The 12982-nt window shown below is 40.7% G+C and overlaps 1 protein-coding gene across 4 annotated transcripts in view; it reads right to left on the bottom strand.

Annotated features, from left to right (window-relative positions):
- Positions 1-12982, bottom strand: part of MROH9 (maestro heat like repeat family member 9) — a 98877-nt gene that overhangs the window by 73930 nt on the left and 11965 nt on the right. For all 4 annotated transcript variants that reach the window (XR_004279981.1, XM_032317469.1, XM_032317467.1 and 1 more), the window contains exons 3-4: positions 12786-12832; positions 1494-1573 (exon numbers count right to left, since the gene is read on the bottom strand). Coding sequence is in view for 3 of the 4 variants with exons in the window: in XM_032317469.1 (XP_032173360.1) it covers positions 1494-1573; positions 12786-12832 (127 nt within the window). In the remaining variant the exon portion in view is untranslated. The remainder of the gene's footprint in view (positions 1-1493; positions 1574-12785; positions 12833-12982) is intronic.

Below are 12982 nucleotides of genomic sequence, written 5' to 3'. Positions count from 1 at the left end.
TCATGATCTCAAGGTCATGAGACAGAGCCCCTTAGAGCTCTGCACTGAGTGCGGAGCCCGCTTAGGATTCTCTCTCCCTCTCTGTCTTCCCCTCTTCTCTCCCCTCTTACAAAAAAAAAAAAAAAAAAAGTAAAAAACACTCTTATCTCTGAGAATGTACAAAACCAGGAGACTACAAAAACAGATTTAGCCCATAGGCCAAGTTTGTTGACGTCTGTTTTGCATAATGGAATTGTGAAGATAATTTAAATTCATTCATAGCATCAAAAAATATCTGCTATAGCCTAGAGGGTAACAAAAATCAACTAACAGAAAACTAGGAGAAAGTGAACGTAATAGTAAAGTGTGATATAGAATTAATTTTATCCCAGATGTCATACCAAAACGTGAAAGAAAAAATAGCAATGACACTAAAATCAATTCTGAGAAGATAAAAAAGAACAAAGAATTTTAACCCCATAGGAATGTCATGGGACACTTACTAAGTATATGGCAAAACAAAAATCCTCACGGAGGCGCAAAGACCACGAAAAATTTCCCACATGAGAAAATTCATAAATATATAAACATACAGAAAATATTAGGTCTTGCTTTTTTTTTTTAAAGGAATACAAATTAAAATAATAATGAGGTACAATTTGGGGCCTATTAAATTAGTAAAGTAGAAAAATGTATGTAAGAATCTATGTCTTTTGGTGACTCGGCTTTGAAGAAACATTATTAGTGGGATTTTTCTGGACAGCAAACTGACTCCTTACTAAAAGCTCTAAGTAGGTTTTCAATCCCATCTGCAATAGTTTGGGATCTTGGGAAACAGATGCCAAAACAGGTTTAGAGGTGCATGAGATTTCGGAGAGAAGGAGAGAAGGAAGGAAGCAGGGTTAGAAAGTGCATAGACTATAGCAAGTTCTAAGAAGGGTTCAGCCGGGTCGATGCGTTTCCTAGACTCCAAGTCACCCATTGGAGCTGACTGTCCTACCAGGCTGCCTGGACGGTCAGGGAGCAGCTAGGGCTGTCCACCAATTAGGATTCCCAGCAGCAGGCCATTTTCGTGGTTGCCTGTCATCTAAATCTACCTCACCCTCTCAATGCTATTTCAAAAAAATATTTCAGAGGAGATACGATCTTTGATGTACAAAGATGATTAATCATACTATTGGCAAAATAAAATATAATTTAAAAATTTCAAAATTGGGGAATCTTATACTGCCATTAAAATGAAAATATGAGCGTGTAGGGAAAAAACTCAAGCCATAATGCCAAAGGGAAGAATATTACAGAAAATCCGATTGGCCTATAATAATTAGACTACCTGCTGATCCGTACAGCACTGAAGAAGTGGGGAAGATTGTGAGAAAGAAAGAAACAGTAGCTGCTGAGCTGGGATGGAGGTATTTGGAGCCGTTTTCTGTTTATCGCAACTGTGATTTTTCTCTATTGCATTTTGAAGATGTTCAGTCAGTGAAATGGGGAAGTGTCAGAGCTCACCGTACCTGGAGTTCATAGCAAGGATCATGGCTTGGTCACCGAACAGGCCTGAGTACGCGTCCCATAGGCAGGCAGCTACATTCTCCTGGAAGTATCAGGAAAAAGGAAAGAATCAGTGTTAGCAGGCCTGCGAGGCATCACACAGAGTTCTCCCCTTCCCAGAGACTGGGCTGGAACACGAGTCCAAGAGTTCGCAGCATTGAAAACAAACTCATTTAAATCCATGATAGCATCTTGGCCTGAATGGCGGCCTTTTACCGCCAGCCACTGTGTTTCTATAATGAACACTTCCGGACAAAACTTTGTCAGCCGTGTTCATTACCAGGAGCTCCTCTGCCCACCACCATCACTGTTAAGGGCAATCCACTCAGCGGGGAGTCTCTTGATAGAAAATGCCCACAGGACGATTTAGGTCAGGCCTTACCGAAGAACGTCTCATGCGATAGAAGAACCACGTCGAGGTCAGTGCACAGCTCTTTAAACTTACCAGTGACAATCAGTGAGGCTCCATTAAGACATCCCGATTCTTGACTGAAGGCACTGGAGAAAGCCTAGGAGAAGAGCTTCTCTTCCCTTGCGTGATCCGTCTCGTTTACACAAGCCTCTGTTGCAATGTCACCTCCTTGCCTCAGACCCAGTAGTACCGTTTATGGAAAATCTCAGTCTATATTTTTGAAATAACTCAAAGTTCCTTTTTAGGTGCTGCCGTATAATAATGCTATTTCTAAGGGCACGTATGCCTTCTAACACATGTGTGATTGCCCACCACTGATTACCTATCACCCTAACGAAAGCCCTTTTCTGTCTGTTCAGTGCCTCTCCCCTGACTCCAGCATGGAATGCCCTTGGGGATCTACGTCCTGTCTTCTGTGGGGTGCGAGAGCTATTCTCATGGATAGGGCTACCTGCCTGTCTATTCAGTCCATATTGTGGACTGCATGTTTGTGCTCCCTTCAAAACTGTACGTTGAAGCCCTAATCCCCAGTGCGATGGTATTTGGAGACGGGCCTCTGGGAGATAACGAGGTTGAGATGAGGCGACGAGAGCCGAACCCCAAGATGGAGCTCATGCCCTTCTAAGACAGACGCAAGAGAGCTCGCCTGCTCTCTCCTTCTGCCACGTGAGGATGCAGGGAGGAGAGGGACCACCATCTGAAAACCAGGAAGAGCAACCTGCCCAGACACTGAGTCTTGGCCTGATCTGTGCTCGGATCTGGCCTTCTTAGCTTCTAGAAGTGTGAGAAATCTCCACTGCTTAAGCCACCCAGTCCCCTGAACTGACTAGGACAGTAAGAGAAACTTCCCGTTTGGGATCTGAACTAAAAACTGGCATGTCCCCAGAAGACACAAGTACGCCGTCATGACCATCCCCGGGAAGAGCACACAGAACATTTCCTAACACCTCCCTCTCTGGGCTGGGCTCAGACAGCGGTGCGAGAGTTATTCTGCTTTCCTTAAAATATATTTTTAAAGAAGATTTATTTGTTTATTTGAGAGAGAGAGTGCATGAGCAGAGGGAGGGGCAGAGGGAGAGGGAGAGAGAGAGAATCTCAAGCAGACTCCCTCCTGAGCGTAGAGCCCCACACAGGGCTCAATCTCATGACCCCAAGATCACTACTTGGGCTGAACACTCAACTGACTGAGCCACCCAAGTGCCGCATTCTCTACAATATTTATATCCATATCCACCATTGATTCCTAACAACAGCAAACATGACCCTACTCAATCTTAAGAGAATAATTCTTTGCTATGTTGCTTATTATCATATTGCCTGTTATCATTATTTAGAGAACTCATAAAACCGTTTATATATGCCTCTAGAGAATGAATAAGTCTGTATTCAAGACCAGCCACTTAAAACAAAACCAAACCAGGGCTTCCATGATTGTGATGTACAGCCAGGATTGAGCAGCACTTTATTTTTTTTTAAGATTTTATTTATTTATTTGCAGACAGAGATGACAAGTAGGCAGAGAGGCAGGCAGAGAGAGAGGAGGAAGCAGGCGCCCTGCTGAGCAGAGAGCCCGATGTGATGCTCCATCCCAGGACCCTGGGATCATGACCTGAGCTGAAAGGCAGAGGCTTTAACCCACTGAGCCACCCAGGCACCCCAAGAAGCACTTTTCAAGTGAACTATTTCCTCTTAATCCTGGAGCTTGCTTCTCCATCACAAATTGCCAGCTAGTTGATCTATAACAACATGGACCTTGGCTTCCCATCCATTAGCTAGCGTCTCTTTTTCTCATGGAGCCAAATTTGTGACTACGACTCCATCACCAGGTTATCCTTCTTCTCGTATTACTTTGGCATCACATTTTTGTTGAATAACTGGTTGACAGCATGTCCCCTCCTGGTTGTGGACATGCTTTTGCCTGCACCATAGGTACCACCAATGTTAACGTAATGCCAGAAGCCAGTGCGCACATTGGCAAGTGATAAGGATTGTCTAACATCTATCAACTGGTTCTGTAGTGATGTCAATCTAGTACGTTAAAGGAATTGTCCGGGAATTTCACCTGCTTTCCCCAGTTAGTTTTTTCTTATTGTTTAGGCTCTAGAACATGCTCAACAGTGTTCCCAGAAATTTTCAGTACCTCCTCTGGGGAATTATGATTATCACTCTGGCTTTAATGTCTATTATATGGATAAATTCTCTTTCGTCTCATTTTCAATTACTTCTTAATCACCATGGCTCTCCATTGAAAACCCACAGTAAATGATGAAATGGTCACAATCCTGGAAACCTGTACTTTGGAATATATTTCATAACACTAGGTTCTAGGACCAGGCTGGTGCGCCTCGCCTTAAGCTTCCATATTTATTATTTTGGCTTTCTTCTTTTAACTGACCATCTGCTTTTTATATATATCTTATATCATTGACATTTTTGTTCATTATCTATTGTCATTCTTGGCCAGAGAAATTGGAGTCATGCCAATTTGACTAGTTCCTTAAACCTCAGATGTTTCAAATCACATACCTTATGAGTTTCTGATGCCACCTAAGCCTGGGGGGAAATGGTATTACCATAATAATCATTATTCTGAGGGAATCTGAACTCCCCTGTAGTAATTCTCAAACAATCCCAGGAATGCTCAAAGGGAACCATAGACATGGTCCTCTCCACTATGATGTGAATTCGCACTTTTTCCTTCATCTCTAGCTCACTAGAATCCTCTCTTCTTTGACAATAGCAAAATACCAGAATTCAGGGAGATATAGAATCTGAATTGAGGTCACGAATATCTAATGCCTGTATTTATGTCTTTGGCTTCCTATCTGTGGTGGTGCCTTACCAAAGGTGTTTCGCTGGTGTTCTCAGATCCCTCCAACCGTGGCAAGGCCAGATACTGAGAGAGCTGAAGGCTACACCCAGGATTATTAGTTCCTCCCTGACTCCCAAAGCCAGGTAAATTATTTTCCCCTACTGCAGAAGCCACCAGAACCGGCATAACTACACTGTACGCTCTCAGTATTGTGGTTCTTTTAGTTTTCACTTGTTTATGACTTACACTCCTAGGAAGATTGGTAAGAGAAATCCTTGAAAGAGAGTTTACTGGGCTCAATATAGAACTGACTCAATCTTTCTACATGGGTCATTTTCTTTAAACTAGTTTTATGTCTCAGCTCTCTTAGGAAGCTTTCTCCCAGGAAGAAGAAAGGTGCCTACAAAACCAATTCTCCAGACATTTTAGGATCTTTTGATAAACATGGTCTAGGCTCACGATGGGACCCCAAATACACACTTCCCTCATCAGAAAGTCTTTGCCATTCTTATAAATCTTCCTTCCCAGCCAAGAATCTTGTTATGGAAAGATGGGGGACTAAATACCTCTTTAATATCTGTCCAAGGCTGAATTCCCAGGACACAGGCATTTTCAATTAACCATCAGATTTTTTTTTTCTTTTTAGTATTTATTACATTAAGCAATGGGGCTAGGAAGAAAACAGATAGTTTTGGCTTTACTCTTATGGGAAAGCAAACTTAAAGCAAATAACAGAAATTGTGGTGTTTTAAAAGAGGAATTATAGGAATTACTAAGGGAAGCTACCTAGTAAAGGATATCCAGGAAATTTTGCCTTTAGAAGTTTTACTTTCAACCTAGAGATTATGGTGGTAGAGGTAATGGAGAAAGAGTGTTTTGAACAGCAGAACACTATGTGCTAAGGACTTGAGTGGAAAAAGGGTTTGCCGCATTAGAGAAGTGGTTCTCAACCCTGGCTGAGAAAACCCAGATGCCTAGAACTCAGTCCATGCAAGTGAATCAAAATCTCTGAAGGTATGGCACTAGCAATAGTGTTGGTTTTTTTTCCCTAAAGCTCCACATGTAATTCTAATATAAGCCAGAACTGAGAACCATTGCATTAGAGAACTTGTAAGAAAGCCATGTGGCCAGAGCAAAGAGAGTAAGAAGAGTCATAAGTAATGGGGCCAGAGAGGCCAAATCAGGACAAGTCCTTTTGTGAAATCTAAAGATGTACTACTCATCTCTAAGAACAATGGGGAATTATTTAATCAAAGGGAGGTCAAGATCACAGTGCTGCTTTGTGGACTACTTTGGACAAGGCAAAACTTTAGATGTGAAGCATGAAAGCCATCGGAGACTTGGATGGGAAGAGTTCGGGACAGGGTTGCTGCAGATGCCCCGACTCGCGGGTTCGCTATGCTGATGCATGAGGTTTGGGTGTCACAGGGATCTGGGTTCCTCAGCTATCTTCAGACACAAATGAATCTATACAGAAATGAACAAAGAAAAAGGCACTACTAGCCAAATGTTACTTTTCCTTCCTATAAGACCAGAGTCATGGGACTCTCAAAAAAGCAAGATCGTATTATTGTAACAAAGCCACTGGATTTCCATCCAAAACCATGTGTACTTGGTACAGTGCCTGCCTTGTGATGGATTCTGGTTTAAAATATTAATACTCATTGAAGAGACCTTGACATGGCATGCCTAGAGACTTTACACCTTTCTTTTTATCATTTTTCTCAGGTGGACTTTTGCCTCCTGTGCTTTCTTTGATTCTTCTACCCCAAATGGAGCAGTGAGCATTTCTGATGAATGGCCTTGTTGGTAGCAGTAGGGTAAGTCTCCTGAGGTAACTCAAAAATTACAGCATGACTGTAAAAGCAGAGGACCTCTATAGACAGAGAGACCCAAATTTCCATGACCTTCAAAATGAGGAGGATTTCCACTTTCTTTGCCTGGGGCCAGCAAAAAGAGGAACTTCATTTTTAAGCTCAAGTATACACAGATATCATAACCAGTTAGTGTTTCTGATATCAATCCCCAGTAGTATCTACGTGGTACTGGTTAGTCAAAGGGTTGTTTCGGGCCCAAGTCTCAATGGGGTTTCATTCACGCATTCTAAAACTTGCTGGTAGTGGCCTGTTATGGAGCCCTATGTTCACACATATCTGTTTCAATATCTGATCCAATTCTGCTGATAAAATTTACTGCTTTCATTCCTTCTCATCTCTTTAAACCATCAGAACTTTAATAGATAGGGTTCTTAGTATGTAATATAAAAAAAGAAACCGAGTTAGATCATGAAAACCATCGTGTTCACATCAACTCCAACTGTTCAAGAGGGTGAGGATCTCTAATTATTCTCATTTTCTGAAGGCTCCTTGTGACTCCTTTCTGTAACACATTCCTAGTTTATACTTCGGTTAGACTCCTGGGTTGGGTCGTTAAGGATTATCATCATAATATAAATATTATTCACAAGTTTCCCATGAAATTCATTGAAGCAGAAAATTTTAACTCCAAATAATTTATAAAATTTAGCCAGCTAGTAATTGCACACTTTCTTTATGTCCACATGTTAGAAAGGGTATGGATCTGGCACTTGTTTTGGAACAATTTCAAGTCAGCTTTCCCCAGTCTGTCAATGACTTTAATTTGCCACCTCTTATGCCTTTTTTTATCCACTTTGATTATGCTAATTTTATCTGTGAACACTAATACTTCCAGGTAGATCATCTTACCAAACTGCTTCTGTATTCAGTATGTAAAGTTTCCTCTTTAAACTAATAAATCTTCAGGGGTGCCTGGGTGGCTCAGTGGGTTAAGCCGCTGCCTTTGGCTCGGGTCATGATCTCAGGGTCCTGGGATCGAGTCCCGCGTCGGGCTCTTTGCTCAGCAGGGAGCCTGCTTCCTCCTCTCTCTCTCTGCCTGCCTCTCTGCCTACTTGTGATCTCTGTCTGTCAAATAAATAAATAAAATCTTTAAAAATAAATAAATAAATAAACTAATAAATCTTCAGTGGACAGAAAAAGTGTTATTATCCTCATCAGTCAACATTATCTGGTCGAGTTGGAAGTGGTAATACTGACTTAGCAAACCTAACCCATGGAGAGCCACAAATATTCCAACAAGTAGTCCAGTGACACCTGAAAAGTTAGTGTGTGTTGGTTCAGTGATTATATTAATATTTACATTAATTAATATTAACAGTTTTTAAGCTTCCAGATTTCTTTTTACTGTTACTAGGGATAGGCATTTAAAAATAGCAGTTGGAATGAAGCACAAACCTACGTTTCAATTATATGAACACCCAAGGCATTAATCTCTTCTCAAACAGTCCTAGAGCATTATTGAAATTGTCTCATCCCATATATGGAATGGAATAGTATGCCTCCATCAGAAAGGATGAATACCTGACTTCTGCATCAATATGAATGGGACCGGAAGAGATTCTGCTGAGTGAAATAAGTCAAGCAGAGAGAGTCAATCATCATATGGTTTCAACTTCCTTGTGGAGCATAAGGAATAACATGGAGAACATTGGGAGAAGGAGAGGAGAAGTGAGTTGGGGGAAATTGGAGGGGGAGATGAACCAAGAGAGAATGTGGACTCTGAGAAACAAACTGAGGGTTTTGGAGGGGGGGATTGGGTGAGCCTGTGGTGGGTATTAAGGAGGGCACGGATTGCATGGAGCACTGGGTGTGGTGCATATACAATGAATCCTGGAACACTGAAAAAATAAATTTTAAAAAGGAACAGCATAAATATGCAAAGAAAAAAAAAGAAATTGTCTCATCAGTTAACATTTTTTTGTAAAGATTTTATTTATTTATTTGACAGACAGAGATCACAAGTAGGCAGAGAGAGAGGAGGAAGCAGGCTCCCTGCTGAGCAGAGAGCCAGATGTGGGGCTTAATCCCAGGATGCTGGGATCATGTCCCGAGCGGAAGGCAGAGTCTTTAACCCACTGAGCCACCCAGGCGCCCCATCAGTTAACATTTTAATGTGTCAATTCACTAATACACACACCTCAATCCTTTCATATGGAGAAAAACTTTGTTCTGTCCTGTGTTGATTCTTCAGTATGTTTTCATGTGTAACAGATAGTGGGGAGTCCAAAAATCCTAAAGCCATGAGATCTTGGGATGTCTTAAAATGTTACAAACCAGTGCCTCACTAATAAGTCCCAGAGAGGATGCAGAGAACAGAAGAAAGACATTGTTCAATCAATAATTCAAGATAATTCTTTGGAGATAAGTGGCTGGAGTTTTTAGATTGAAACTTGACTCTGTGTTTGTATATTTGAATAAAAAATACAACCAGACAGGTATTTATCATATAACCACCACACAAGGAAATTTCTTTAGGTTCCCAGGGATAGAAATTGTGCAGGTGACATTGTTTTGCAACAATGCGATGGGATTATGTGTTAAATATAAGAGTGGGACAATGGATAGTCATATTTAAAAACACAAATTTGTGTATTTACCTCATGCCTACACAAAAATAAATCAAAATGGATGATGGATCTAAATGTAAGAGACAAAACTATAAAACTTTAGAAGAAGAGATAGGATAACATTTTTGTCATATTTAGTTTCGACAGTTTTCTTTGATATGTCTGCAGAGCACAGTGAGAAAATTTGCAAATTATAGATTGACACGCAATAACAATAAGGCCCATAATATATTCCTAAAAAAATGATCAAGAAATGTACAAGTTCTACATGAAAAAAAAGACTTCACTAAAGATTCAAGTAAGTGGAAAGAAAAATACATGTGCCAGATGCCATGACAATAGTTTAAAGAAGTGACTTCTCTATAAATTAATATACAAATTTAGTGTAATTTTAATTAAAATGCCAAAAAAAAATCTGGGAGAAATTTGAGTATATTCCAAAGTTCATCTGGAAGTATAAATGAGTAAAAATTGCTGGTATATTTTTGAGAAAGAGAAATAATGGGATAGATTTGTCTAATTAGATTCAGAGAGATTTCATTTTATATATTTGAGCTATCTATAGTCGTTCCGAAGTGTGATGGCTCCTTTACTGCTGATGTGCTGTGATGATGTTGCATATCCCTGTGGAAGCCATGGATTCTGCTGCGATGGTTACTGCTATTTGTCAAAGGCATTGGTGTTGCCGCTAGTGCAGGCTGATGGCGTCCCATGGCCGCTGATGGCCATTATCCAGAGAACAGGGGTCATGCAAAAGTTGGTCTGGCTTTATAACAAGGGCCACAGGCAACCTCATTCATTCTCACCATTTCCAGCCGCTTGTTGGCTTTTCTGTCTCGCAGCAGCCCCATCACCCGAGGACTCAGCAGCTGCCTCAGCGAGAACCTCTCCTTCCCTCGTCCCCCAGCCCCTTGTTCTTGAATCGCCACCTGGATCATCTTCACTTGAGATGTTCTCTTTTCTTGCAGGCTCTTTCGTTCTGTTGGTTCTGCCTCAATGGGAGGGGTCCTGACATCCTTGAATCCTAGCAGGAACTCAGTGTAGGCTCCCCCCTGACATCTGCATCAAACAACTTTATATTTTGTATCCCAAGAGCCATCTGACCATCTTTCTCTCTTTTTTTCTACATTCGACTATTTTCAACCCAAGTCTATGTCATTCTCTTGAATATAATTTGATTTCTGGATTTGATATTTCCCAGAGCTAAAAGAAATATAAACCCAGCTTCTGAAAAACAAGTTAAAACCTGAAATTTGCAGTGTGGTTTTAACCTTATTAGGACCATGTTCTTAAATCTGCAGGCTCAGCAGCTGCCTAATTTCTATTGTGGTTCCAGGGACAAATCTGTGGGTCTATTATACTACTTGAAATATCACAAGTTAACTCTTCAGGCTTACTAACTTTTCTGTACACTTCGTATTTTCAATAAAACTCTTCATCCTGTTGGCAGTGATCGTATTGAACTACTCTATTTCTCTGATAGTGTGTCTATCCTAGTGGATCAACATTTCACACGGTCATCCCTCACTGAGGGGAAACCTCCACTTTGTAATCCTCAGTAGCAAAAGAAAAAAAAAAACTTCAAATTTACATAGGAAGACATCTTGCTCTACACTAATTTATTAATTAGGGTCTCTTCTCCCCACGAGGAAATAAAGGGGATTGTAGGTGGCTTAGAGATAAAGAAAAAAAAATCCAATGATATAAAAATGAATAAAAGCTAAGAGAAGATAAAGGAAAAATTAGTATAAAATTGAGGCTGAGAGAGAGAGATAGTTAAGAGCCCCTTTATAACGGCAAGAGATAGATTATACGCTTAAGGACAAATACATTGTTAGACCAAATGATGAAACTTAGATTACCTATACAAGTGTCTCTTTGAATAAATTTTAAAGCATTACATCCCATTTATTTAAGGATTTTTAAAAGTAATATATGCACATGTACAGTATAGATGGGTAAACAGGGGGCAAAATCTCCAAGTTTTGCCCCAGCTCCCTTATTCTAGTTCCCAGCCCCAGAATTCTTGCTGGTGTCCTGGACATCATTCCAGTGATGGAATATGCAGATAATTTACCTCTGGGTATTTCCCCCAAAACATATATTTCCGGTGCAATCATGTGAAAAACACCAGATAAATGCAAATTGGAGGATATTTTACAAAATAGCTAACCAGTGCTCATCAAAACTGTCAAGGTCATCACGAGGGAAAGACAGTGAGACAGTTATAGATTAGGGGACGCTAGGACACCTGAAGGCCAAATGCAGTGTGGGATCCTGCCTTGGATTCTGGAACAGGAGAAATGGGCGAAATCCAAATAAAGTCTATAGTTTAGTGACTACAATTGTACTACTACTAATTTCTGAGTTTTGACAAATGTGCCATGGTTCTGTTTTTCCTGTAAGTGCTATCACTGTGCTCTCTGCCAACCCTCTACCCTTGATTCCCTCCTAGAAAGTGGTCTCCCTTACTGGCATCTAAATCCGATTCAGTGAATTTTCCATCTCTTTTGGTTATTTGAAAAGCATTACAATATTATTAATACTGAATCCTGTTTATTTAAAATCTTCAACTTGATAATTTATTCAAAGGTCCTCCTTGATCCCCAAGGCAGGAAAGATTCTTGGTTGTAGGGGAGACACAGTATAGCTTGGTACTTAGACTGGCCGCCTGGGAACCCAACTCCACAAGTTCATACCCTAGCTTTGCCACTTGGTAGCTATATGACCACGGGCAGGTCACTTCCTGCCCTCAGTTTCTTGAATTGCCAAGTGATGATAACAGTAGTATTTGCCAAGGAAAGGCTGTTGCAAGGATTAAATGAATTATTTACTTAAAACGCTCAGAGCATGCCAAAAATGTTATAAACACTTTGTAAGTGTTAGTCTCACTATAATTGGAGTGGGGAAGGGGTTCCCTCTCTCTTAGCTCCCTTCATCTTCTGACCCAGATTGGTAAGAAGGGTTTCCACAGTGATGATGGAAGGAAGGATATGAGGCTGTTAAACCAGACTGGTTAGGAGATGCGGTGGGGGGGGGGGGGGCGGTGGGCACTGGGATGGTGAGTCAAACGTTCACCATTTCAATCAATGTTGAAGGTCATTTCCAGGGGTACATGAGGGTGAGCAGAAACACGATTCTATAAGGAAGAAAAAACTAAAAACAGTTTTCAACTAAGCTGCCTCTTTTCCTTGCCTCAAGCACAGGTATTTTATTTTTTTAATTTTTAATTTTTTATAAACATGTATTTTTATCCCCAGGGGTACAGGTCTGTGAATCACCAGGTTTACACACTTCACAGCACTCACCAAAGCACATACTCTCCCCAATGTCCATAATCCCACCCCCTTCTCCCAAAACCCCTCCCCCAAGCAACCCTCAGTTTGTTTTGTGAGATTAAGAGTCACTTATGGTTTGTCTCCCTCCCAATCCCATCTTGTTTCATTTATTCTTCTCCTAAGGCACAGGTATTTTAAATTCTAATTATGATATCCCTATAATAGACACCACGAACAAGTTGTTTTTTTTTTTTTTTTCTTAACCCAAGAGATTTCAGTTACAATCACATCTTACAGAATATCACTTACCATGTGATGCCATTTCACGCTGGACTGCAGAATCTGGAGACTGGTTACTAGTCAGAGAGAAGAAGGAGACTAGTTAAAAAGAAATCAACTTGATCTCTTGTCACCTTAGTGGGGCAGATCTCCAAATTTGAAGTTAGTATGACCTTGATGGCAAAGGCCAAGAAGGACAACATATGCACACACACACTCACACATAT

This window comes from Mustela erminea, chromosome 17 (genome assembly GCF_009829155.1).
Source record: "Mustela erminea isolate mMusErm1 chromosome 17, mMusErm1.Pri, whole genome shotgun sequence".
In the NCBI taxonomy this organism is placed as follows: Eukaryota; Metazoa; Chordata; class Mammalia; order Carnivora; family Mustelidae; genus Mustela; species Mustela erminea.
The sequence above is the reverse complement of the archived record's forward strand: the minus strand, read 5'-3'. Positions and strand labels throughout refer to the sequence as shown.